Source organism: Aspergillus ruber, assembly GCF_000600275.1.
Source record: "Aspergillus ruber CBS 135680 unplaced genomic scaffold scaffold00024, whole genome shotgun sequence".
In the NCBI taxonomy this organism is placed as follows: domain Eukaryota; kingdom Fungi; phylum Ascomycota; class Eurotiomycetes; order Eurotiales; family Aspergillaceae; genus Aspergillus; species Aspergillus ruber.
The window spans coordinates 450,092-474,841 of record NW_024467320.1 but is presented as its reverse complement, the minus strand read 5'-3'; the positions used below and the strand labels follow the sequence as shown (position 1 = coordinate 474,841).

At 48.3% G+C, this 24,750-nt stretch overlaps 10 protein-coding genes across 10 annotated transcripts; 7 read left to right on the top strand and 3 right to left on the bottom strand.

The window, feature by feature from the left end:
• The first annotated feature begins 435 nt into the window (after window positions 1–435).
• EURHEDRAFT_414990 (uncharacterized protein) lies at window positions 436–1,331 on the top strand. The gene is made up of 2 exons (XM_040782575.1): window positions 436–916; window positions 999–1,331. Exons 1-2 carry the CDS (start codon window positions 612–614, stop codon window positions 1,132–1,134), a joined length of 441 nt encoding a protein of 146 aa, XP_040636712.1. The 5' UTR covers window positions 436–611; the 3' UTR covers window positions 1,135–1,331.
• Window positions 1,332–2,286: 955 nt separating this feature from the next.
• EURHEDRAFT_424800 (uncharacterized protein) lies at window positions 2,287–2,607 on the bottom strand (the record flags this gene model as incomplete). The annotated part of the gene is made up of 1 exon (XM_040783379.1): window positions 2,287–2,607. A coding segment is annotated over one exon (321 nt), but the record flags the coding sequence as incomplete, so codon positions are not given.
• Window positions 2,608–6,556: 3,949 nt separating this feature from the next.
• EURHEDRAFT_532663 (putative MFS peptide transporter) lies at window positions 6,557–8,359 on the bottom strand (the record flags this gene model as incomplete). The annotated part of the gene is made up of 3 exons (XM_040787228.1): window positions 6,557–7,248; window positions 7,333–8,115; window positions 8,167–8,359. The coding sequence occupies 3 exons, from the start codon at window positions 8,357–8,359 to the stop codon at window positions 6,557–6,559; spliced, it is 1,668 nt and encodes a 555-aa protein (XP_040636710.1).
• Window positions 8,360–12,493: 4,134 nt separating this feature from the next.
• On the top strand, window positions 12,494–14,473 carry EURHEDRAFT_414989 (MFS general substrate transporter). Its single transcript, XM_040782574.1, has one exon. The coding sequence runs from the start codon at window positions 12,683–12,685 to the stop codon at window positions 14,309–14,311; it is 1,629 nt and encodes a 542-aa protein (XP_040636709.1). The 5' UTR covers window positions 12,494–12,682; the 3' UTR covers window positions 14,312–14,473.
• Window positions 14,474–14,771: 298 nt separating this feature from the next.
• On the top strand, window positions 14,772–16,644 carry EURHEDRAFT_414988 (cytochrome P450). The gene is made up of 3 exons (XM_040782573.1): window positions 14,772–15,124; window positions 15,176–16,132; window positions 16,180–16,644. The coding sequence occupies exons 1-3, from the start codon at window positions 14,906–14,908 to the stop codon at window positions 16,552–16,554; spliced, it is 1,551 nt and encodes a 516-aa protein (XP_040636708.1). The 5' UTR covers window positions 14,772–14,905; the 3' UTR covers window positions 16,555–16,644.
• Window positions 16,645–16,780: 136 nt separating this feature from the next.
• On the top strand, window positions 16,781–19,265 carry EURHEDRAFT_414986 (putative C6 transcription factor). The gene is made up of 5 exons (XM_040782572.1): window positions 16,781–16,878; window positions 16,951–17,067; window positions 17,136–17,814; window positions 17,861–19,120; window positions 19,170–19,265. The coding sequence occupies exons 1-4, from the start codon at window positions 16,802–16,804 to the stop codon at window positions 18,983–18,985; spliced, it is 1,998 nt and encodes a 665-aa protein (XP_040636707.1). The 5' UTR covers window positions 16,781–16,801; the 3' UTR covers window positions 18,986–19,120; window positions 19,170–19,265.
• On the bottom strand, window positions 18,992–19,844 carry EURHEDRAFT_461371 (DUF1445 domain protein; the record flags this gene model as incomplete). Its single annotated transcript, XM_040784714.1, has 2 exons — window positions 18,992–19,120; window positions 19,170–19,844. Coding segments are annotated over 2 exons (804 nt in total), but the record flags the coding sequence as incomplete, so codon positions are not given.
• Window positions 19,845–20,105: 261 nt separating this feature from the next.
• Window positions 20,106–21,723, top strand: EURHEDRAFT_414985 (MFS general substrate transporter). The gene is made up of 3 exons (XM_040782571.1): window positions 20,106–20,721; window positions 20,768–21,170; window positions 21,216–21,723. The coding sequence occupies exons 1-3, from the start codon at window positions 20,111–20,113 to the stop codon at window positions 21,642–21,644; spliced, it is 1,443 nt and encodes a 480-aa protein (XP_040636705.1). The 5' UTR covers window positions 20,106–20,110; the 3' UTR covers window positions 21,645–21,723.
• A 412-nt stretch (window positions 21,724–22,135) lies between these two features.
• Window positions 22,136–22,645, top strand: EURHEDRAFT_414982 (double-stranded RNA binding motif domain-containing protein). Its single transcript, XM_040782570.1, has one exon. The coding sequence runs from the start codon at window positions 22,146–22,148 to the stop codon at window positions 22,455–22,457; it is 312 nt and encodes a 103-aa protein (XP_040636704.1). The 5' UTR covers window positions 22,136–22,145; the 3' UTR covers window positions 22,458–22,645.
• On the top strand, window positions 22,641–24,293 carry EURHEDRAFT_517293 (putative MFS alpha-glucoside transporter; the record flags this gene model as incomplete). The annotated part of the gene is made up of 2 exons (XM_040786555.1): window positions 22,641–22,799; window positions 22,848–24,293. The coding sequence occupies 2 exons, from the start codon at window positions 22,641–22,643 to the stop codon at window positions 24,291–24,293; spliced, it is 1,605 nt and encodes a 534-aa protein (XP_040636703.1).
• Between the last annotated feature and the right edge of the window lie 457 nt (window positions 24,294–24,750).

Sequence of the window (24,750 nt, the reverse complement as noted above, 5' to 3'; positions counted from 1 at the left end):
GGCTACTTGACTGGTAATGATGTGCAATCGACACCAATGTTGAGGGCCAACTTGGCACAGGATGTTGGTCGAGCGTGGCGATGCGAGTTCCTTATATAGGATTAGAGTTGCGGTTATCATTCTACTTTTAGTCGATGGAAGCAGTTTTAGAGAGATTGACACTTCGATTCTGCCTGCTTAAGCCCCTCTCATGCCTGAGCTTTGTAGCCTCAGTCGTCAGTGCCGAGCCTTCAGCCCCAGAGAAATCCTTCAAGGGCCCACTTCGCAGAAGGAAGCCGAAAGAGATATTTCCTAAAGAATACTTCCCCAAGACCCTATATCAAATAATATGCTCAGGAACAATCACTGAGGCATGGATACTGCCAAGCCCTCCGGTGTCGGTGGATAAAGGCCAAGAACAATCACTAATGCCAAGAAGGCATCATGGCCGCTCTTCGCTTGGCGACACTTGTATACATATACTAAGTAAGGAAACTCGAGTACACTGAAGTGAGCCTTGAAGGGTTGACAGAAACCTATTTAAAGGCCTTCCCTTTCTGTTGATTTTTTTACCATCACCATCCAATTTATTCAACTCATTCAATTTACTTCCATCAACCTATCAATACAATATGCACTTCTCCAAGCTCGTCCCTGCTGCTTTCCTCGCAGCCTCCCTCCCAGCCGCCATGGCCGAATGGTGTCTCGCGGTCGGATCGCACTTCGTGAATGTAGGCGGCGGCCCAAGGTCGAGCCCCGGAAGTACATTCGACAGGCTCCAAATCTACAATGAAAATGGAGACGAGATCTACCTGGTCGAGACTCCAGAGTGGGGTACAGGTCTCTGCACTGATCTGTATACTGCGACTGCCGGAGCTATGGGCATGAAAGATGATTTCTCATGGGGCGCTAGCTGCGCGGCTCCCGGCAAGATTAAGTATGTGAATTTAAAAAACTACCTTTCGCCCTTGATAGATTTCTAGAGTTGGTCACCTGTGCTAACACAATATGTAATTTAGAGAATGCCATGGCGCTTCTGGAGCAGCTACTCATATTGAGGGCGAGGACCCCGACGACGTTGATATTGGTTGGTATGGTATTGGAACTGGGTTCCAAAATGCTTGTATGGTTCAGTTTGAGTGTTTCCCTGCTTAAGGGTGAGGAGCGACTGCGACTTTGGGCTTGGGATTTGAAGCCCTAGGAGAGGGGAATTGGTCATTATTCCTTGGTTCGAATTGTCAATTAGAGAGTCCCATGCAGCTATTTTACCTATCTATATTGTGCTATATGTTTTGAAGGGTTCTAAGCATATACAGCGAGGGTGATGGCGGTGACATAAACTAAGAGGTGCCAATGATATCTAAGTTTATGCATTTTCTAGTAGAGTAGATGTTCGCCCTTACTTAAGGTGCCTCATATACCACCTGAAATACTCTAGCTTCAGCATTAATCTACGCCTTTATAGTACGGCCTAGCGCTTAACCCCGCACCCTTTTTAGTCTTGACGCCATCCTCTTAAGAACACTTATATATATTTCTTTTGCGCTTCTCTAAAGCCGCGACCTAAGACTATGTAATGTGTTTCCTTTTGTGGCGTTTAACATCTCCAGACACACTCTACGAAACATGGAATTACCATTACAAGGGATTGTAGATTATATTGAACTTTACGGCGAGTGAGCCTTAAATAATTGATTAGCCAGCTAATCGTAGATACAATTCATATGAAATATCCTTCAAGAAACGAGAAAAGAAAGGAAATAGGATCAGAGGAAAGCTGCAATCAACAAGATGCAAAAAGCCGGAGCAATGAAGTTTGGAACAATTGCAGAACTAGTTCCTTCTGATGTCATGCTGGATCTGGAGACGGTACGCCGGAAAGATGCATAGTTTTTTTGAGGGCGTTGGACTGTGACCCGCACTGAACCTTTCCACAACAGAAGGAAGTGGACAGTTCTGCGTCTCTGTTTGAGTCACAGTGACATGATCCATGGAGGGTAAACTAGTGGGGGTGACAAAATGAAGGTTTTGCGTACTTTTGCTGAAGCTGGAATGCTGGACTGGACTAAACAAACTTGTAGGATTGGCAGATACAACATCAGTAGAAGCAACAGGCCTGTTTGGAATGGATCCTGAGACACTAGTGAATCTGGTATCCGTCGGGGAAATCATAGGACTGATCGATCTGGATTGACTGCTGCTGGTGCTGCGAAGGACAGGCTTGGAGGACCTGACATTCCTAGAGCCCATACTGGCGATACTGCTTGTATCACCAGGGCTTTCTCTTCGCACGTTCCGGATGAACGTATCCATTTGATCTCCTGGGTTAATAGCGAACACCATGCCCATATGACAATGAGAGGCGGGTATATTCTGCCGACAGAAAAACCACTGAGGCTCAAGTGAATTAACTGTAATAATAGTGACAAATTTATCCCGGCTGTGTGGGTTGAACTGATTAAAACCGGTGTCAAACTGCTGAAGTGGGGCACACGGCCTTTCCAGGGTAGATTGTGTTAAAGTATGGTTCAACCCGTGGAACTCGAAAACAATCTGATCACCGATGTTGGCATTCAATCGTTGAGGCACAAATGTAGGTGAGCCCTGACTACCCACGGCGACATGGTGGGTAAACTGACGATCGGGTTTGTAGAGGTCCAGGGAGACCGTGCCATCAAAACTTTTCTTGATTTAGCCCTTCAACATTTCCGGTAACATAGGTGCATAGCGAACGACGCAGCATAGCAAATGCCGCACAATCCAACTTAAGTCACCACACCGAAGTTCTTTGTATAATTTCTCCACGTACAACCATGGAATCTACTAGCAGAGAAAACCGATTATTCTTTGCCCTCCAGACATTCAAAAATGGTAATCAACAAAGTGTACAATCTATTGCCAAGATCTGCAATGTCAGTGAAGCAACCTTATATGCACAACTCAAAGGCCGACAATCTCGACGCGCTTTGCCAGCCAATTCATGAAAATTAACTGACTTAGAAGAATCAGTGCTTATTCAAGAGATAATAGACTTGGATTCACAAGCATTCCCTCCCCAGCTTCATGGTGTTGAAGATATGGCCAACTGACTGCTTACTGAACGCGACATGCCATGTGTTGGACCACACTGGGCTTCCAACTTTGTTAAGCAACAACCACAGCTCCAGATGTGTTTTACGCGTAAGTACGACTACCAGAGAGCCAAGTGCGAAGATCCAGCTATAATTATGGATTAGTTTCAGCTCATTCAAAATATGGTGGCCAAGTACAGCATACTGGAGTCAGATATCTGGAACTTTGATGAGACTGGTTTTATGATGGGAGTAATCTCGTCTGCAATGGGTATAACAACCTCAGATGGTTGTGGAAAAGCAAAGATGATGCAGCCTGGCAATTGAGAATGGGCAACAGTCATCCAGGGGGTGAATTCTCAAGGCTCAATAATACCACCTTTTATCATTGTTGCTGGGCAATGTCATCTCTCAACTTGGTATCATGATAGCTCCCTGCCATCTAATTGGGTCATTGGAGTCAGTGACAATGGATGGACTACAAATGAGCTTGGCCTGGAATGGATAAAACACTTTGACAAATATAGTCGACATCGTACAACAGGTGCAAAATGTCTATTGGTGCTAGATGGGCATGAGAGCCACCACTCAGCTGGTTTCGAGCACTACTGCAAAGAGAATAATATTGTGACTTTTTGCATGCCTGCTCATTCATCTCATTTGCTCCAACCACTTGATATTGGATGTTTCAGTCCACTAAAGCGTGCGTATAGCAAGGAGACTGAGAACTTGATCCAGGGGCATATCACCCATATCACTAAGGTTGAGTTCTTTGAGGCATTTAAGGCCGCATTCTTTGCCTCGTTTAGTGAAAGAAATATACAGTCAGGTTTTCGAGGGTCAGGTTTAGTCCCATATAACCCAGATACTGTGATTTCTAAGCTAGATGTCAAGTTACACACACCAACACCTACTGGACCACCTCCTGCGATTATGGACCCCTTGGATTTCTAGGACACCACAAAACCCAGTCGAGGCCACTTCGCAATCTGAGTATATTAAATCCAGAATCACCAATCACCAAAATAGTTCACCAACCTCAATTTATGGTGCTATAGACCATATTGTGAAGAGTGCAAAGTCAGTTATGCACTCAGTGGCTCTCCTCAAGGACCAAGTTACAACACTTGAAGATGCAAATCGTACATTAAGCAAGCGCCGGAAGGGAAAGACAACATGTATACAGCATGGAGGAATTCTAAGTCTGCAGTCTGGCAAAGGTATACTGGATCAAGGAGATATAGATCGCCAGCTAGCTGAGGAAATCCATATGAAGGATGATAGTTTGAAGCATGTGAAATTAAGAAAATGATGTTGTGGTAGCTGTGGCAAGCCTGGACATAATACACGCACCTGTCAAGAAGATGAAGAGGTATTTGATGGGTATAATTCTGACTAGACTTAATTGATTATCTGTGTTGTGGCAAATTACGGTCGTGAACAATATCATGGTGGTGGTTAGGTGCGTCGTCCGCTATGCTGCGTCATTCGCTATGCACCTACGTTAGCCTGTATCGAAGGAATAACCTACATTAACTATATAATGATACATATCATCACTTATAATTAATATAATCTTGGAGGAGTTCATCAAAAGTAAATAATTCCAAAAGATTTCATATAAATTCAATTGTAAATTGATTTTAGGGCTTATACAATGCCTATCATCCAGAGTACTAGAACAGGCGTAAAACATTACTGTGTAAATAACAGTTCTGTATTGAGATTAATCATCAATTTTATGCATTTCAAATTGAGTAAAGTGCGGAAATTTTATGCAAATGAGGGTTGATAAGGGTCTGTGAGGGTCACCCACACGGGGTTCGGCGAGGGTCGAGGGTCGGGTGAGGGTTGCGAGTGTTTTACCCGCCCCTCGCGAGGGTCGGGTGGAGGGTCCAAAGTAGGGACCCTCTTGAGGGTCAGGGCGAGGTCTACCCTGGTCCCTTCTACTAGCATTGGTTTACCTTGCCTTGGTCATTCGACGTCTCAGGTCATAGTTAAAAAGCCTGTCCATTTCCTCACACCAGAATATCCTCCAAAATCGAGCAAAGACCAAGAATCCTGATTGATACTCAACATTGTGGGTATCGAGATACCACCGGAGAAAACCCTCTATGACTCTTAGCGTGATGTTCCCAAGCCAATATTTATAGTCTCCTGGCTGAAGATGCGACGTAAATCTAACTCTCTATAAGTGAGCAAAAGGTCTCAACATGCTAAGGCAACATAATTCTGGAAACTGGTCTTCACAAGCCCAATCTGTGTTTTTGTTGCTTCTGTATAACCAGAGTTAACCTCAGGGTCACTTTCATGTACAAAAGCATTCCAGTCAACAGTAACTGCTTGTTTTGCTACACCCCGAGGCATTGCGAAACAGGATAAGTCTGAGAAGAATTATGGTTTTGATGGAGACTTACTCAGGATGCTCAGCTTGGAGATTGGATGGCTATTTATTGTCTTTCTAAAACTCATGATGTACGCGCTGTCTGATTTCTTAGTTTAGGTGTAGACCATGAGCCCTCAGACGCTAGAGCCAAATTAGGTATAGCCAACTTTTTCCAATCTACTCTGCGAAAAGACCACAATTTTTGCACCAAAAGCCACGCACAATCGTGTCCTTTTCGTCGTCACCCACATTTACTCCGCATAGTAGAAGATATATATTCCCACCAGCACATTAGGGATGTTGCCAAAACCCCACTAATGATCTACCAATATATTTTTTATCGCATTTACATGAAGTTAAGCACGTAATATGTCAAACACATCAAGATGCAGGCATATTTCTCTTGATTTCACCTTCCGAATTGCCAAATACCATCAGAACTAATCATCATGACCAGAACAGCCGTAAAGAATGGTATTTTAAGATGATCACTCAGCAAATTATCCATCCTATTTGAATTAGTTACGCACAAAAATTGGCCTTGGTGGGAGTATTGAAATTCCCAATGGGAAATGGGACGAAACAATATTTTAGTCCCATGGGAGTTGCCGCGGTCTATATTATATTCCATTAGATTGTATCATCGGCTCCAGGACGGGAACGATTCCAAAGAAGTATCCTCAGATACTGAAACATACATATATTGTACAAGCATAGTGACAGAGCAGAAAAGTCTTCCTGGAAATTCAAAATCAAAGTAGATCTGATGCATCGGACAAGGTGTTTTCAATGAAGTTAATGACATTAGCCTCTTATTCTCGAGGCAATCATATTGGTGAAATCATGCACAAGGAAGATTGTAAATGAAGCGCATGCTCCCTCCCGTCCACATGGCCAGAGGAAGGTTATAAAAGACTATTAGAAGTTGGCCTTAGGCTTAGGACTTAATTCCTTGACCTTCAAGAAATGTACATATTTTGATATAGTCGAGGCTATGGTAGGATAAAGATATGAATTATATTACATTCACCCCAGACTAGAGTAGCTCAGAGCATGGGTCAGACTTTGAAGCACTCTTCTATTCCCCGTATCGATTTCTGACATCGGTGGTGCGATTGAATCAAACCTTTTGTTGCTCCTGAGCCAGAGTAGTGGTAGTCTCTTCTTCTTCTTCTGTCCAGTTTTCATTATTCAGATGTCTGAATCTGAACCAGAAAACAATCGTCTGCAAAGCAAGCGCCACAGCCGGTGCACCCCAGATCCAGATCAGCCACGGATCAGCAGTCGCTGGAAGCAAAATCTCACCAATCGCACTCGACAAGGCATTCATAAAGAGAAAGAAGGCCACCACCAGACCCTTCATGCCATGTGGGGAACGTGCATAAGCGAGCTCATAGGCGGTAACATTGGAGAAACATTCACTCAAAGCACTCAGAATAGTATTAGCAAGCTGCCACCAGATACTAATCGGGGCCACATCATCACAAGTCGACGCTTGACTACCGCAAGGTGAGAGCGAGTAGACTCGCCACTGGACTAGCGCACCCACGAGACCAGCGAGGGTCGCTAGGACAAAGCCGAATGTGATGCGGGTAATTGGACCGAAGTTGATCTTGTAGCGACGTAGCGTGGGGTAGATCACGAAGGTGAGGATAGGAATGACAAAGATGATTGTCAACGCGTTGAAATTACTAAGAACATCATTAGGTGCGCCATTGGTGACCATTGACGCGCCTTGGTTCGTCGATACAGATCCGATACCGCCATCGTTGAGGTTGTAGATCGGGTAGAACCAGAAGATATCGCAGGCAGCTAAAGTGCATCAGAACATCGCAAGATCCTGAATAGCATAAAGCAGAGGGAAGGAGTTATATATCAAGAATGAATTTAACATACCCACTGTTCTGGAAACATCCTTGACGTTTTTATCTGTCCAGCCCACGGTGATACCCTTCTTCAGGAGGCTGGCGGGTGTCACCCTATCCCAGAAACCCTTACGCCAGAACTGAAAATTGTTCTGACGAAGAGCAGTCCCAATAATTTTGAAAGCCCGCGAGACCTCTGAGCTCCCAGCCGGCGGCCTTTTGTATGTCTTCTTGTACATAACCAGAAGGAGAATAGGGAGCAAGAGATAGATAATACCTGCCAGCAAAAAAGAGAGCCAGAATCCCACATACTTTTCAGAGTATGTAGTTGCAAGCATAAAGAAAGCACCGACATTCACAAAGCCGTAAAAGAGGAGCATGATTCTGCTTGTCGTGGCTTCGGGATCCACGATGACCCTTTCTCCCGACTCCAGCGTTTTCGTGTAGGCTTTCTTGTGGGGAGTTTGATCGAGGATGAGAGGTGAAACGTTAGGCTTGAATATACCCGCACCAAAGGACAGAAGCAGCAGCCCAATGATGAATGGCGCAGCCGCGTTAGCTGTGCCCTTCTGGAGAACTGAGGGGATGGCGCCGATGACTTGGATGATATGGGCAACTCCACAGATCAGGACGCCCACACAGATTGCCTTATATCGACCGATATGAACGTCGGCCCACCAGCCACCAAATATAGGGATCACGTATGAAAGAAAGAGAAACAGCAGTGTCAGTCCGGATGACGCTTGGAGGCCCATCCCTAAGGCGCCAGCTGTTTTCTGAGTGCCTCGCGGGGGAGCACCCGCTCCGTTACCACCTTCAGTCGCGTTAGTAGATTTCCTAACCACGCCGTTTGAGAGATACATACCCTCGGGGAGTTTGAATTGAATGAAGTTGCTGAAGACGGTCTTAGCACCGTAGTAGGATGCGCGCTCAGCAAACTCCACCAGACATAAAGTGAACGAGACTAAAGGCAGGGAGCCCGCGACCTTGCGAAGCGTTTTGGTTTCCTCTTCAGTGGGAAGCGGATATTGAGAGTCTGAAGTCACTTCTCGCTCCATTTTCTGGAAATATTTGGAATCGTCCGTCACGCCGGGAGACGACTGTGAGACCACCCCAGGGCTATTCCCATTATCAGAATTCGTTGCAGCTAGGTTGTGAAAGTTAGAAAAATCCAAAAAGAGCCAGTACATAGAGCTAAGAACCAGCACACACCCATTCTGAGCGCAAGTGGCACTGTTTCTCGGAATTGTACGTATGCGACCGTGCCAATTGTCGCCTTTTGAAGAACGAGAGGACCTAGAATAGAATTTCCGACTCTTTCAAAACATCGACACAAGGGCAAAAGGCCGATAATTAACTTTAAAGACGAGTGTGTCTCGCATGTCATGTGGGTGACAGTATCCACTAATGGCGTTATTTGACGCTTGGTGTTCTGGTGCCTCAATGGCCTAGCTGGAATTGGCCCAAGGACCTAATGCAAATTCGACATGATAGTGCGAAATTCGCAATCGGTCTTGCCCTGTTCGCGGTTAGGACAGGTTTCATGCCTTCGTGGATCGGCTCCTCCATTCTGAAGCTGGTCTTTGTCACCATGGACATACATACTACTGCAGACTTTTGGTTTGGGTGCCTTTCCCAGCCAATACAGGCTTGAAGTTCCTTGGAAACCATCTGCTCAGATTCAAAAGACGTGAAGGTAAATTCCAAGACGCATGGATTTAAGTAGCAGTGGTCAAGTCATTCCTGGTAGATAACTTGCCTAGGTCGGATATGCCGAGCTGCTCATTAAAGTACGGAGTGGCACAATCTTTAGACTCACAGACGGTCTTTCAACCAGACCTGTCATGGATGAACCAATACCCGTCGCCATGACCATCTAGTCCAGAATCCTGTACACTGCAGCGAGGGCATTCGTCTTGTGAGAATTGGAAAGATTGGCATTTGATCAAAGCTATAGCGTTGAAGAGAAGACCATATCCCAACATTGGACATTGAAACCCAATACGTTCTACGTCGCGATACGGCTAAGCAGAAGTTGCTTTTAAGTAGAAGTAACCTAATACGGATTAGGGCGATTCCGGGTACGGGCCGAGAACCAAATAGTGAGCGTTTGGGGTAATCTGTTTTCGAAATCCACTGCAGTAGTTGCTATTCAACGTCGGTGGAGCATCCCGGAGGCAGATTATATGACGGGCAGAGTGCTTGTGTAGGGCTGTCTGGCTATACAACTAGCTAGCGAGCACGCTTCGTGATAAGAACCGTCACTCATTCATCTTGCTCTCGCTTGATTCGTCATGGAAAGACTCAGGGCTTGCATAAAAAGAGACCGCAAACCGTTAGGGCATTGGCTTAAGCAACCTTCCAAGACATGTACAGCAACTTCCCATGTCATTCCGACTCAGAGTATCTTGTGCCAGAGCCTGTGCTAAAAGAGTCCCAGACAAGTCACAATAATATACTAGAAAACCCTCTAACTGAAATACAGCGTCACACCCTTTCCAGCCTGGAATATGAAGGACTAAAAACTCTGTTCTGTGCGTCCCCCATCTATCATCAGCAGTATCTGCTAGGTCATCAGCATCTCCTCCATGAATGCTTCAAGACAAGTTTGGGTAACGGCACTATTGATGCTGATGCATTCTATCGGTCTGGTTTGGTTGACTTTTTGGCAATGCGTAATGAGAGAAAATCAATCAATTTCTTGGGTCCTATCAGGATCACCACTCTCAGGCCCAATACTATTTCTTGCTGAAGTCGCTTACCTTGGATCAACCCATATCGATTGTCATTCATCCCTCGATCATCAAACCTCTCACCCCGTACCATTCTGATTAGAAGCTGGATAAATTCACTAAGGAGACCAAAGGACCACAGAGCAAGTCTCTGACCAGGACAAAAGAGATACAGATGGTGCGTGCTCTGTATCACTTCCAGCTCCACTGTGATTCTTTTGGTGTCAGTCGCCATAAAACTCACCTTAATGACAGGTTATTTGGATTTTAGGACGAGAACATCTTGACAGTATTCATGGGAAATTACAAGCCCTGGCAGGTTGAAAAGATTGCTTGCATCTATCCCTTTGTCAGAGCAAAATTGAATCAAGTCTTCAATGCCACCTACCGTGACGTACACCTAGAGAATCCGGTATTTTGAAACCAAGAGCGGCCGTTCACCCCTAGAGGGGCGTTTAGGTTCAGTAGTGAAAGTAAGTTCTCTACATGCATCAATGGTTTCATTTGCTATCCGAGTACATTGGTTAACCACTTGATTGAACGGTAGTAGAAGGGGTTTCCTTCTAGAAGGAACAACCTCCCGTGGTCTTGAGCCGCTGCACAATATAATTTCCAAAATCAAAGACCACACTCCTAGTTTCAACAATGCAAGAGCAGATTTCACGACCACGAAGTGATTTTATTAAGGTAATCCTTGATAAAACACAGATCATACTGCGTGATTAATACTTCTCAGATAGGGATTTGAAGCAAGGAAGACACAATTTATTGCCTTTCACGGTGACCATGAGGAACATCCACTGCTAGCCTGGACAATAATATGACGCGGAATCTACAGTGACCTGTTTGGGTGGTATGCGAAATATCCACTGCACCCCTGGGGGTATATTACATGGGATGCAGCGCGAATATAGGGCAGTGCAAGGGAGGTATCGATTCGACAGTGGAGGGCCTGTTGCAAAGATTTTAACCCAAGAGATGATCTCTTGTAGCACTTGTCTGAGAGGCATAGTTGTACAGCTGTACATTTATAGTATAATATAAGGGCGTCCATTATCCGTTATCAGCACAACACACTGACCACCATCTATCCAGCGTTGGCTCACTGGCTGATTATCTATTTGTTGGGTGTCCTCAGCCGTGTCATTGGGCATCTTGATGTCCATGCGCCGAACCCGGCCCACATCAGAACGGCCCCGGAGGCTATCCGGCGACCTTGGCACATAAAAAGAACTTGATTTAGATAAACCTTGGCTCGAAAAAAGGCCGTGTCAGAGCCGCAGCCGATGAGCAGGCTCCTTGGTTGTTCCGTTGATGTTGATTTCGGCGGTTTTCTGTGTGTACCCCGGAGTTTTTGTTATCTGCTGGGGATCCGTGAGTCGGGGTATTCTTGATTTGTGGTTTCTGGGTCGTTCAGAGAATAGGATTAGGCAATTCCGATGGTAATTGCGTTTTACGAGAACCTACAAAGTATAGACAGTTCTTGGTATGTGTACACCTGAATGACAACAATCGTACTCTTACCTAGTCTCTGTAGAGTACTGATAGACAGGAACACGGGGAAACCGCAGAAACTGTCTACCGGCATTGTTACAACATGGCCTGAGAGGAGGACAAACAAGAAGAAAAGAAATTCCGTACTAGAGGCCGATGAATCCGAGGAGCTGATTGAACCATATATTTCGTGACGAGGAAAAGGACAAGGATACTTCCTTGAATCATGCTTTAATATCCACGACATAAACCGCCTCATACACCAGGAGTACTACTCATACACAAGATGGATATCTATGCATCGTACCCGTTCAAGTAGACCGGCCCACCCCCGTGATGTCATACAAGGGTCTCTGAGTAAGACAAGAGTGTTACTCTGTACATACAGGGGTAGTGGACCAGTCATCTCAATCATCCAACACGGGCCGAATGCGACGTGACCGAACCAGCTTGCCGTGTGCATCTCCGGAGAATAATATGGACATCCCGAAATGGTAGCCGATGGCGTCAGAGAGGGTGGTTGTCCAATTAGAGACTTTATTGGTATCCGCCGGAATGACCTCACTGGGGTTAGCGCCTCTCATCGCTTAGTCTACCAATCAGAGAAAGGCGTCTGCCGAGCCCGGGGATGTGGCAATATTAAAAGTATACAGCAGTCTATACTCCGATGCATGCAGTAGACATAAAGAATGCTGAAGACACAGAGAGAGATGTGAGAGACAGAGGACAAGCAAGCATAGAGAGAGAAAGTGTATGTGCCATCAATCGTACATAGGACAAAGATACCGAAGTAAACAAGGCTCCGATAGATTCATCTATGGGATGCACGATTGGCCGACCACCCTTCGGTGACGTCGATGAAGCCGAGATCAGGCTCAACCAGAGTATGTCCTTGTATGACTTCTCCTGATCCGGAAGTATGTACTCCTCCGACAGGCACCGGAGTTTGACTTATAAGAATGGCTGTTTTCTTTCTTTTTCTACTCACACTTGCATACTCGCATACTCATTCTGTTATCATCCTTGCATATCATCTGGTGCCTAGGTTCTTTCGTTCTCCATACTTTACATTCTCCATTTATCTCTTCCCCAGATTTCCATAGTATCTTGTCTTATCTACTGTTCGCTACACTCTATCGCCGTTGATACTTCACAATGGCACCCTATTTTACAGAAAAAGACAAATACCGAGATCCCGTTCAGAGTGAAGGTAACAATCATTACAACGACGCCCGACAACCCGGCGACTCGCACCATGAACACGCTATCTCTTCGGATAACGACAGCGACTCCCGGGGAAAGGTCCGCTCCGATGGCAAAAGGGAATTGACTGAAGACGAGTGCTACGACAAGCTCGGATTCTCTTTCCCTCGGTACAAGAAATGGGCCATCCTCTCGGTTATCTTCACCGTCCAGATGTCCATGAACTTCAACACCAGTGTTTATCCCAATGCCGTCACACCGTTGTCCGAGAAATTCGATATCAGTGAGCAGGCTGCTCGTGTGGGACAGATGATTTTCTTGGTCGCATACGCTTTTGGTTGCGAGCTCTGGGCTCCTTGGAGTGAAGAGTTTGGTCGCTGGCCAATCATGCAGCTCAGTCTGTTCCTGGTCAATATCTGGCAGATCCCCTGTGCCCTGGCACCTAACTTTGGCACTATCGTTGTCTGTCGCTTCCTTGGTGGTCTGAGCTCTGCGGGCGGCTCAGTTACTCTGGGTATGACAGCTGATATGTGGGAACCCGACGATCAAGGTTTTGCTGTGGCATATGTTGTCCTGTCGTCGGTGGGCGGTACCACCATTGGTCCTCTGTTTGGTGGCATGATTCAACAGTGGCTTCCCTTGGAGTGGAACTTTTGGATTCAGCTCATCTTCGGCGGTGTCACCCAGCTTTCCCATTTGTTCTTCGTCAGCGAGACCCGCTCAACTATTCTCATCGACCGTGAGGCCAAGCGTCGTCGCAAGTCTGGGGAAGACCCCGACGTCTACGGTCCCAATGAACTCAAGGAGAACCGCTTTGAAGTGAAGGAAATCCTGCGCATCTGGCGTCGTCCTTTTGAGATGTTCCTCCGTGAGCCCATCGTTCTGTTCCTGTCGTTGCTCTCCGGTTTCTCCGATGCTCTGATCTTCACCTGCATCGAATCGTTCACTCTCGTCTTTGCTCTTTGGAACTTCGACGCCGTCCATACTGGTCTGTGTTTCATCGCCGTCATCATCGGCTACGTCGTTGCCTACCTAATCTTCCTTCCAGACATTGCCCGCCAACGCTGGGTTCGCCAACAGCACGGCAACGCATCCCGCCTCCCTGAGCGCCGTCTCCTCCTCCTCCTCTTCATCGCACCACTCGAAACAATCGGCCTCTTCGGCTTCGCCTGGACCTCCATGGGACCCGAATACACCCACTGGATCGCGCCCCTCATCTTCGTCTTCCTAATTGCCATCGCCAACTACGGCATCTACATGGCAACCATCGACTACATGGTAGCCGCCTACGGCGCCTACTCTGCCTCAGCAACTGGTGGCAACGGTTTCGCGAGAGACCTGCTCGCCGGTTTGTCCGCGATGTACGCCACACCTATGTACAAGAACATCGGCGGCAAGTTCCATTTGCAGTGGGCTAGCACTATTCTCGGGTGTTTGGCTATTTTCGTAACGATTCCAATTTATGTGTTCTACTGGAAGGGGCCGCAGATAAGGGCTAGCAGTAAGTTTGCGCAGACGCTTGAGGCGGATCGGCAGAAGCATGGTGGGAGGAGAGTGAGCTATGAGTCGGAGAAGGCGTGAACATACCTTCTCTTTGCATCTGACTTGCTTGGTTTCGGTTTCTCGCTTAGGAGTGGTTGGATTTGGATTTTAGATACCCTTACGCGATACCACGCATTGTTATGGCATGACTTACTATGTAGCTATGTTACTATGTTGCTATGAATGTATGACTTATGACTACTCTCTTTCCATTGTAGCCGTAATCCCTAAAATTATTATGATACTCGTATAATATTTACCGCAGTGTAGCCCCTAGACCACGATGACAGAGTGCATACTTCTCATCCTACAGCAATATCACCTTGCCAGCCAAAGCAGCATAATCCGGGGTATACAAGGCACAATAATCTTAATCCAACACCCCCGGTCATCGCGGCATTTCCTTCCGCCCCGCGGAATAACCCCCCGAAATCCCGCCCTCATACATCGGATAACCAAAAGAGGAGACCCAAGTCCGCTGCTCACGACTGTAATCATCTTGTCCTTTACTGGCCACGGAATACTCCCGTCGTAACACTATGAAGCCGATATAAAGCGTCGTGTGTCTGCGGCTGAGGTGGTGTTCTTCTCAGGACATTTTCAATCACTACTTGGTATAGTTGTTGCAGCAAAATGACGGCCACAACGATCGGGATCGCGGTCGTCACCGTCGTATACTTTATTATTCGCTATTTGAATCGCACTGATATCCCCAAGATCAAAAACTTGCCTGAGATTCCTGGCATCCCGCTATTTGGGAATTTGTTGCAACTGGGGGATCAGCATGCTACTGTTGCGGGGAAATGGGCGAAGAAGTATGGGCCTGTATTCCAGGTGCGCATGGGCAATAAGGTATCCCAATTTCCCCTCCTCTGTCTTTGAATATTGATGCTAACAAAACAGCGCATCATCTTCGCCAACTCCTTCGACTCCGTCCGCCAACTCTGGATCAAAGACCAATCCGCCCTCGTCTCGCGCCCAACATTCCACACGTTCCACAGCGTCGTCTCCAGTTCCCAGGGTTTCACCATCGGCACATCCCCCTGGGATGAGTCGTGCAAGCGCCGTCGCAAGGCCGCCGCAACGGCCCTGAACCGCCCCGCCGTGCAGTCCTACATGCCCATCATCGACCTCGAGGCGACTCAGAGCATCAGCGAGCTGCTGCATGATTCCAAGGACGGGACGGTAGACGTCAATCCGACAAAGTACTTCCAGCGGTTCGCGCTGAACACGAGTCTCACGCTGAACTATGGGTTCCGAATCACGGGCAATGTCACAGATGAGTTGCTGCAGGAGATTGTGGATGTTGAGCGTGGTGTTTCAAACTTCAGGAGTACCAGTAATAACTGGCAGGATTATATCCCGCTGCTGAGGATCTTTCCGAAGATGAATCGCGAGGCTGATGAGTTTCGGGTGCGAAGGGACAAGTATTTGACTTATTTGTTGAATATCTTGAAGGATCGCATTGCGAAGGGGACTGATAAGCCGTGCATTACTGGGAATATTCTCAAGGATCCGGAGGCCAAGTTGAATGATGATGAGGTCAAGTCTATTTGTTTGACTATGGTTTCTGCAGGGTTAGATACGGTTCCTGGGAATCTGGTTATGGGTGTCGCCTATTTCGCTTCGGAGGATGGACAGCGCATTCAGAAGAAGGCCTACGAGGAGATTATGAAGGTTTACCCTGACGGCGACGCGTGGGATAAGTGCCTGGTCGAGGAGAAGGTGCCCTATGTCACGGCTATGGTCAAAGAAACCCTGCGCTTCTGGACTGTCATCCCCATCTGCCTGCCTCGCGAGAGCACCAAGGACATTAACTTCAACGGAGCTCACATCCCCGCCGGAACTACTTTCTTCATGGTACGCCCCTCTCCCCCTATTCTGCGTACTCGATGCTAACGAGACAGAACGCCTGGGCCGCCGACTACGACGAATCCCACTTCCAAAATGCCAACCAATTCCTCCCGGAACGCTACCTCAATCTCGGTGAAGGCTCCGGCACCCCACACTACGGCTACGGCGCAGGCTCCCGCATGTGCGCCGGCTCGCACCTGGCCAACCGCGAACTGTACACCGCATACGTCCGTCTGATCGTGGCGTTCACGATGCACCCGGCAAAAGACCCGGCCGACCGGCCGATTCTGGACGCGATTGAGTGTAATGCGATTCCGACGGCGCTGACGACGGAGCCGAAGCCGTTCAAGGTGGGGTTTAAGCCTCGGGATGCGGATTTGGTGAAAAAGTGGATTGCAGAGAGTGAGGAGAAGACTAAGGGGTTGTAGTTTTTGATTGCTCGGTGTTATGTTCTCTGTGTAAGAGTATAAAAAGATGGAGTATGATAGTTATGAATGCAACACGAAATATACAATGAATAATACGCCTATCCTCGTAAGTTGGTATACATTCCGAACGAGTTACGGCCCGAGGTGTCATCTCCACGTCCATCCCCGCATTTCTCTACCGAATTTACGGGTGTCCTCACAATCCGCACATTCCCTTATACCATATCATATCCCTTCAATTACAAACATGGACGAAATAAGCGACTATCACGACGACCATATTCGGCCGCAGAAAAAGCGTCGCAAGTATATTGCCAAAGCGTGGTATGTGCCAATTGGTTTGATATGGTCTCGTCTCGGAAATAGCGGAATGCTAATGGGATTGTTTACGCACAGCAACGAATGCAAGCGTCGCAAGATCAAATGTAACGGCCAGACACCATGCCAGCGATGCGGCCGGCAGCGTATCGATTGTGTCTATGCGGATAATCAACGGAGTATGGGCGATGCACTGTACGTTCGCCTACAGCCCGGAAACCGTGCCCGGGAAATGAATGCGAAGCTAACAAACACCACAATAGAACCCTCGACCGCCTCTCCCACCAAATGAGCACCATGCAAGAACAAATTTCCCTCCTTTCCTCCGCCGTCTACACCCTAACCAGTGCCAATGGCATCTCGCGCCCCGAGAATACCACACAACCATACGCACACCCCCAACCCCAAACATGGACCCGCCGCCTCTCGTCCGCCAGAGAAGCACTCACCTTCCAAGGCCCCACGACTTCAGCCTTCAGCTTCGATCTCGCAAAATCCAGCCTCCAACAGCGCGGAATAGTCGGTGTCGTCGACGGCGACGACGAAGATGTAGATGGTGATTTAACGCAGGAGCCCTCGCCGATGCCGTCGCCACCTTCGCCAGCACGAGGCCCGGTTGATCCGTTGTGGATGATTGGGAAGAGCGAGGTGCTACGGTTATGTAGGGTCTATGAGGAAGAGATGGGGATTATGTATCCTATTTTGGAGATGGAGGAATTGTTGGGGCAGGTACATGTTTTATATGGTGATGGGGGGTCGGATGAGGGGAGTTTGAAGGGGGATTTACATATTTTGAGGATTGTGCTTGCCTGTGCGTTGGCTGCTGAAGCGAGTGGGGGGAGTGAACTGGCTGTGAGGTTGTTTGAGAGTGTGCGCGTTGTCGCGGATGATTGTGTTTGGGGAGCGCCAGATATAGATCACATTATCTTCTTGACATTGGTGGTGAGTTACTCACACTCAATCATAATAGCCTGGTCTAAACAAACAGTCAATCTTCTACTTCCAAATGGACGAAGAAACCCTCGCCTGGCGCACAATCGGCATCGTCGAACGCATGTGTCTCGAAACAGGCCTCCACCGCCGCGAAACCCTAGACCAACTCTCCCTCCTCGCCTCAGCAGGCAGCAAAGACCGACTCTCCCGCCTCTTCTGGTCCGTCTACATCCTCGACCTCCGCTGGAGTTTCGGCACGGGCATGCCCTTTTTCCTCGAAGAAAGCGATATCGACCCCTGGCTTCCTGAACCCGAGGAGAAGAATTTCCCGTATCTACGGGTTATGATACGGTATAGTCGGATCGCGGCGAAGGTGTGGAAGTTGATTGCGGCGTTTAATAACACGGATGAGATCAAGAAGGATGAGATGAATTATTTGGATTGGCAGGTGTTGAGGTGGGCGGAGACGATGCCGGAGTGTTTACGGTTGGGTGGCGATCAAGAAGATGAGCCAAGGAGTTTGCGGAGGTTGCGCGCGGTGTTGTATCTTCGCGCGAACCAGCTGCGCATGCTTATCCACCGTCCTGTCCTACATACAGCAGCACATATCCGTCGCTATCCCGGTGAGTCCGCGACAGTGGTTGATCTAGCCAAAGACACGATCCGCTTCATTGCGCGTCTGCACGAAACATCCGATATTTACAGTCGACAACAAGTCACTTTCAACTGGTTCTTGGTATCCGCGTTAGCAGTTCTGTTTCTGGCCGCCGCGCAAGCACCAGGACAGTTCAATCGCGGGTGTAAAGAAGAATTTTACATGGCGCTGGAACTAGTCAAGGGATTCTCAACACAGTCGTATATTTCACAGCGGCTGTGGAAGTCGATTAAAAGTTTGCGAAAACTCGGACCGCAGCTAGGGTTGTCGCATGAGCATCAGCAGCAGCACCAGGCTCAAGAGAATGGCTCATTGGGTGACGTGCCCACCTCGTCAACAATGCAAGCCACACCATTAGACGGGAACCAGATGACACAAGAGTTGATGGAGTGGTTTGAAACAGTGGGGAATCTGGATACATTGATGGCTATGGGAATTCCGGGCACGAATACAGGTGTGGAAGACGGATTGGCTATGCTGGATTACGGAGGAGAGTTATCCAGTGTTATGAAGGATTGTTTCTAGCTGCAGTTATATAATACGGGCATCTTCGTCAGTCAGGTCAGTTATTAGCATGTTCCCAGGCTCGTGGGCAAAAACAAGTCCGTCAATCTTATCGCCAGCGGATTCAACTGCAATTTGTGGTGTAACGCCGCAGCCCTAAATACATTAGAATAGCCATAAAAGAGGTCAATGAAGGAAATCTCACCCAGAAAACCGGAACCTCATCTTCCCTAACAACAGGCGCCTCCCCAAAATCCGGCTTCTGAATATCCTCGATCCCCAACCTCTTCATCCCCTCCCACCCCCAAGCAACCGGCTCCCCATGCGTCGCCAAATACCGCCTCGTAACACTCCTAACCCTCTCAACATCCTCAGCTTTATACGGCCTCATCGATACAATACACGTAGCACTCGTGAAAATGCCCGCAGGTAACAACGGCAGATTCGTCCGATACATTGGTACAACGGTCCCCGTCTCCTGGTGCCGCGGCTTCAATCCCGCGCTTTCCAGCGCGTCTTCGAAACTGAACGAGCAACCGATTAGAAAGCCGACATGATCGTCAGTCCAGAGGTCGAGGATATCGCGGCGTTTTTCGATACATTTCCCCTGTTTGTAGACGCGGTAGGCGGGACAGTCCGTGCGGATGTCGAAGTCGGTCGATTGGATGGTTTTGGGTGGTTGGAGGGTGTGTGGGGAGCCGGGTGATGTTGTGGCGAGTAATGGGCAGGAGACGGGATTGCGGCGGCAGAGGTCATGGAAGGATTTGGCGTGGACGGAGGGAAGGATTAGGAGGTTTGCTTGCAGGTGGGTGGGGGAGAAGCCGGAGGTGTTTGTGATTTTGTTGGTGCGGGCGAGGAGGCGGGATTCCATTGTGTCTTGCGATGTGTATGTTCAATTGCTCCTGCCATTTACTCTATAGGCTCTAATATTTATCTTCACATATATACTACCTCGGCAACCCCTGACAGCCAAATCCGGGGCCCCGCATAGTGTTTATCTCCACTATCTCCAGCTTATCAGATAGCTACATCGGCCCGACAGCATCGGGTGCACATTCCGAGATAGACATGCTGTTGATAACATTTATCCAGGTATACGGAGATACAAGTAGAGAGAGGCCTGCCTTCTGCATAGGAATAAACACAATGGACACACTCACTGAGAAGGAGATTCAACCCGTCACCGAGCCCCAAGATGACCAAATCAAAGAACTCCAATCCGTCACCCTCGACCCAGAAAAGGAGAAGAAGCTCCTCCTCAAGCTCGACCTAGCCTTTGTCCCGATAATCATGCTTACGTACCTATCATGCTTCCTCGACCGCAGCAGTATCGGGAATGTGCAGGTAGCAGGGATGCCTGAGGACATCGGTGCGTCGCCTAGTCAGTTTTCGACGGCGGTGTCGATTTTCTACGTGACCTATGTGCTGCTGGAGTCTGTGTGGGCGGTGCTGATGAAGAGGTTGACGCCGAGGAATATTCTCACAGGGCTCTGTATTGTGTGGTCAATTTGTACGATCTTCACGGGGTTTATTCAGAATGTGGCATCGTTGTATGCTATGCGGTTGATTTTGGGCGCTTGTGAGGCGGGGTTGTTTCCGTGTTTGAATTTGTATCTGACGATGGTTTATCGGAGGGAGGAGCAAGCTAAGCGGGTGTCGTATCTGATGAGCTGTGCGGCTATTTCTGGTGCCGTTGGGGGGTTATTGGCGTATGGGCTGTTGCAGATGGATGGCATTGGAGGGAAAGCCGGATGGAGGTAACTACTCAAAACCACTCTGAAGGAGCAAATACTAATCAAACAGATGGGTCTACATAATTGAAGGCCTCTTCAGTGCTCTCTGCGCAATCCTGATCTGGTTCGGCCTTCCCAACGACCCAGCAAACGCCTATTTCCTCAACGACGAAGACAAATGGATGATGCGCGTCCGCAACGAGCAACGCCGGCACTACATGGGCAGTGAAGAGTTCAGCTGGGCAGAGATGCGCATCGCCCTATGCGATCCGAAGCTCATGTTCAGCAGCGTCACGCAGTTCTGTCAGGATATTCTGTTGTATGGGTTCAGCACGTTCCTGCCGGGCATTCTGCAGAGTATTGGTTATGATTCGCTCATGAGTAATGTGTTGACGGTGCCGGTTTATATTTGGGCTGCGATTGTGTTCATTGTGATTGCGGTTTTGGCGGATCGGTTCTCGGTTTTTGCTTGGGTATGCTTTTTCCCCCGGTTTCATCTGCGAATACTAATTATGTAGTTCATCCTTGGCTCAAACATCTTCGGTATCGCCGGCTACATCCTCCTTCTAGCCGTTTCCAACGACGCAGTTCGATACTTCGCAACATTCCTCTGCGGCATAGCCACATACACCAGCGTTGGCCTAAACATTGCTTGGCTAAATGTCAACGTCGCACCGCACTACCGCCGAGCACTAGCCATCGGCATCCAACAAACAGTGGGAAATTGCGCCGGCATCGTCGCCGGACAGATCTATCGCAGTTCACCCTATGTTCTTGGGAATTCCTTTTCGCTGGGTTCGTTGATTGTAGCGCAGGGCGTGGTTTCCGCGCATGCGTTGTATGTCCGGGCGAAGAATAAGGAAAAGAGTGAGATTGAGCAGGGCAAGGAGGATACCAGGCGTGTCGTGACAGGTGATGGGGAGTTGGAGTTCCGGTATCATTATTGATTTATGTCCATGTGTTATGAAATATTTACTCGATGTTTTGAAAGATAAGATTGCATATACTTAGTCATGTGATGCGCAAATAAATATATTTCTCCAATTCCTGTGGGATATCAAATTATCAGATTATCTGCACAATGGACGACCAACGGGATGCACGAGGTATTTCCTTTCCAAGCGCAATACAATGTAGCTAGCTAATAAACAGCCATCTGGCTCGGCCATCTTTTTATGCAATCATTCCTAGCCCGATGGCTGGTCCGATCCGACCTTCCGACGGACCAGCTCCAGGTGTGTCAACACAACGGCACCTCACTAAACACCACAAACTGACAAGCAACAAACTACCAGAACCGCCTTATAAATTTAGAGCCCCGCCTCCCCTTCCCCGATCTCTGCCGTATCGTCAGTCTGCAATTCCCCTTACCAGGAACCGGCAAAACCGCCCGAGATAGCTTGTACCTGTTCCTAGGAACAGCCTACCAAGCCTACCCGGCTGCCCAAATGGACCAAATCCAGCAGATCCTAGAAGACCATCTGCAACAGATCCCAGACCCTCCTGCCTCGTCTACTTTACCGGAGCAAGGAAGACCAGAAACAGATGCCGATTTAGCAAGGTATACATCACTGCTGAAAGAAATGGGCGATATCCAAGGCGTGGTGCCGCAGCATACCGAGACTATGATCCAGCAGACTCCGCCGATTTGGCGGGGGACGGCGAGTTATCGGGGCGTCTCGGCAGTCGGCGAAGGAAAAGGTAAGAAAGAAGCGAGGCATCGGGCGTCCAAGGAGGTGTATTTACTATTGCATCGATAGGCCATGTTAGAATCAACATTGAGCGGTTTTTGTTTTCACGTTTTCACGCTTTGATGCATCTATGCATGCGATAAGACCCCCGCATCGAATAGTAGTATCTCTTGGCGGAAAATTTTCACGACGGTCAATTGACAACCCCCAAGGAACTGAACAGCGAGAAGAAGGGGGAACCAGATATTTGAAATGTCTGAAAAAGAAATTCTCGTCCAGGCAATCCCTCCCTCCGACGCCCAGGATGCGGAAAAATCGCAGCAGTTTACAATCCACGAGCACTCGACCGGCTTCTGGCAGGCCCTTCGTTTAAACTGGCCGGCCTTCCTTTGGGGCCTGTTTATCAATTTTGTATGTTCCGAGAAAGAAAAGTTTTCAAGCAGATGCTGACCGACACAGGCAACTATTCTCAAAGGCATTGACGGAGGTGTCGTACGCGGTCTCGTCGGCCTCGACGCTTTCAAACACACATACGGCTATAACTATAATGGCGAGTATGTCATCGCTGCGCATTGGATCTCGGCCTTTAACTATGCCAATCTTCTCGGGGCCATTGTTGGCGCGCTATGTTCCGGCCCGGCTTATGACCGGTTCGGTCCGCGGCTGATGATGACGATCTGCTCATGTCTGTCAATCGCTTTTATTTTCCTGCAGTTCTTCAGTCACACGCCGGCACAACTATTCGTCGGCCAATTGATCAATGGCTGCATCATCGCATTTTATCCCATTTGCGCATCGGCGTATGTCAGTGAAGTCACGCCGTTGGCGCTGCGCGGATGCGTAGCTTCCATGACAAACCTAGCGTTTTCGATTGGTTCGCTCATCGCATCTGGTATCCTCAAAGGCACTGAGTCAATAGACACCATATGGTCGTACAAAATCCCCATCGCAACGCAATGGATCATGCCCGTCGTCATCCTCTCGTCTGTCGCCTTCTGTCCAGATCCGCCATACTGGCTCTGCCGGAAAGGCAAGACAGATGCTGCCCTACGCTCTCTGCGCAGACTAGCCACGCCGCAAATCGACGTTAGTCTCAAATTAGCACATATCCAAGAAACTCTCCGCCTAGAAGCAAGTTTCAAAAACCACTCCAATCGACCGAACTACCTGGAATGTTTCCGCGGGCCTGATCTCCGTCGACTGATTATTTGCGTCATGGCATACGACATGCAGGCTTTCGCCGGTAACGTCTTCTTCATCAGCTATGCCGTGCAGTTCATGGAAGTCGCCGGGTTGAGCTCATCGGATGCGTTCTCTATGAACCTCGGCATGACTGCAATCGGCCTCGTGGGAACTTGCGTCTCATGGACGCTTCTGTCATGGGTTGGTCGACGACCTGTGTATCTCGTCGGGTGCACTGTTCTTTGCGCGCTGCAGCTCTCAATCGGTCTAGTAGACGCTATCGCACCGCAAGATGACAGCGGCAATGAAGGTGCTACCTGGGCACAGTGCGGTCTGATGATCGTTTGCACGTTAGTGTATGACTTGACTCTGGGGCCTTTCTGCTACGTACTGCTGGCGGAGGTGTCATCTGCAAGGCTGCGCGGGGCAACTGTTGCTCTGTCGACGGTCAGCTGCTTCGTCTGGTCGATTGTGTTCGCTGTGGCTATTCCGTATGCTATGGATAAAGACGAGGCGAACTGGGGCGGAAAGTTAGGGTTTCTGTTTGCGGGAACGACGCTATTGTGTCTGGTATATTGCTTCTTTTGCTTACCGGAAACGAAAGGACGGACATTTGAGGAGCTGGATATCCTGTTTGAAAGGAAGGTGCCGAGTCGGAAGTTCAAGAATTACCAGATTGATATGGCTATTGAGCGGGAGAGCACTACTAGTTCAGAGTCATAAAATAGATAGCATGCTATTCAACATTAGTATTGTAAAACCAGGATCTGTGAATTCTCTGATCAGGCTAGTTTTGTCGTTTCTGGTATAGACTCCCGATTAGGCTGCGGCATATCGTACGACTTGGATGCGGTCCCTACATCCAAGTCCAACTGCGGATATCCATTGGATGTCCAACACATATCCGCGCTAGCATAAAATTCGCTACTTTATCCTATTCCAGACTAGTTTGGTTATGACAATACTATTCTGCACTTTCTCCTACTTACTGGATGAATTGGTAAGAAATGATCTTGTAACGTAATCGGACAGCGTGCTGGCGGCGGTCCGCCACCATTACCAAAACGCGCTCGCGTATTCGACCAAGTCAACAAATTGAAGCTTTTTAATGCCATACAAATGCAGTACATTGTATTAGTATTATCATTATATAATCAAGTTTATTGTCCATACCGAGCCC

What these genes read in the sequence shown, in the direction of transcription:
- EURHEDRAFT_414982 (XM_040782570.1), top strand. Translation starts at nt 22,146, where the DNA reads ATGGACCAAATCCAGCAGATCCTAGAAGACCATCTGCAACAGATCCCA.
- EURHEDRAFT_414985 (XM_040782571.1), top strand. Translation starts at nt 20,111, where the DNA reads ATGGACACACTCACTGAGAAGGAGATTCAACCCGTCACCGAGCCCCAA. An exon ending in GGAGGGAAAGCCGGATGGAG is followed by an intron (nt 20,722 to 20,767) that starts GTAACTACTCAA and finishes CTAATCAAACAG; the next exon opens with ATGGGTCTACATAATTGAAG. An exon ending in GGTTCTCGGTTTTTGCTTGG is followed by an intron (nt 21,171 to 21,215) that starts GTATGCTTTTTC and finishes CTAATTATGTAG; the next exon opens with TTCATCCTTGGCTCAAACAT.
- EURHEDRAFT_414986 (XM_040782572.1), top strand. Translation starts at nt 16,802, where the DNA reads ATGGACGAAATAAGCGACTATCACGACGACCATATTCGGCCGCAGAAA. An exon ending in CGGAGTATGGGCGATGCACT is followed by an intron (nt 17,068 to 17,135) that starts GTACGTTCGCCT and finishes ACACCACAATAG; the next exon opens with AACCCTCGACCGCCTCTCCC. An exon ending in TTATCTTCTTGACATTGGTG is followed by an intron (nt 17,815 to 17,860) that starts GTGAGTTACTCA and finishes CTAAACAAACAG; the next exon opens with TCAATCTTCTACTTCCAAAT.
- EURHEDRAFT_414990 (XM_040782575.1), top strand. Translation starts at nt 612, where the DNA reads ATGCACTTCTCCAAGCTCGTCCCTGCTGCTTTCCTCGCAGCCTCCCTC. An exon ending in GCGGCTCCCGGCAAGATTAA is followed by an intron (nt 917 to 998) that starts GTATGTGAATTT and finishes TATGTAATTTAG; the next exon opens with AGAATGCCATGGCGCTTCTG.
- EURHEDRAFT_414989 (XM_040782574.1), top strand. Translation starts at nt 12,683, where the DNA reads ATGGCACCCTATTTTACAGAAAAAGACAAATACCGAGATCCCGTTCAG.
- EURHEDRAFT_414988 (XM_040782573.1), top strand. Translation starts at nt 14,906, where the DNA reads ATGACGGCCACAACGATCGGGATCGCGGTCGTCACCGTCGTATACTTT. An exon ending in AGGTGCGCATGGGCAATAAG is followed by an intron (nt 15,125 to 15,175) that starts GTATCCCAATTT and finishes CTAACAAAACAG; the next exon opens with CGCATCATCTTCGCCAACTC. An exon ending in CCGGAACTACTTTCTTCATG is followed by an intron (nt 16,133 to 16,179) that starts GTACGCCCCTCT and finishes CTAACGAGACAG; the next exon opens with AACGCCTGGGCCGCCGACTA.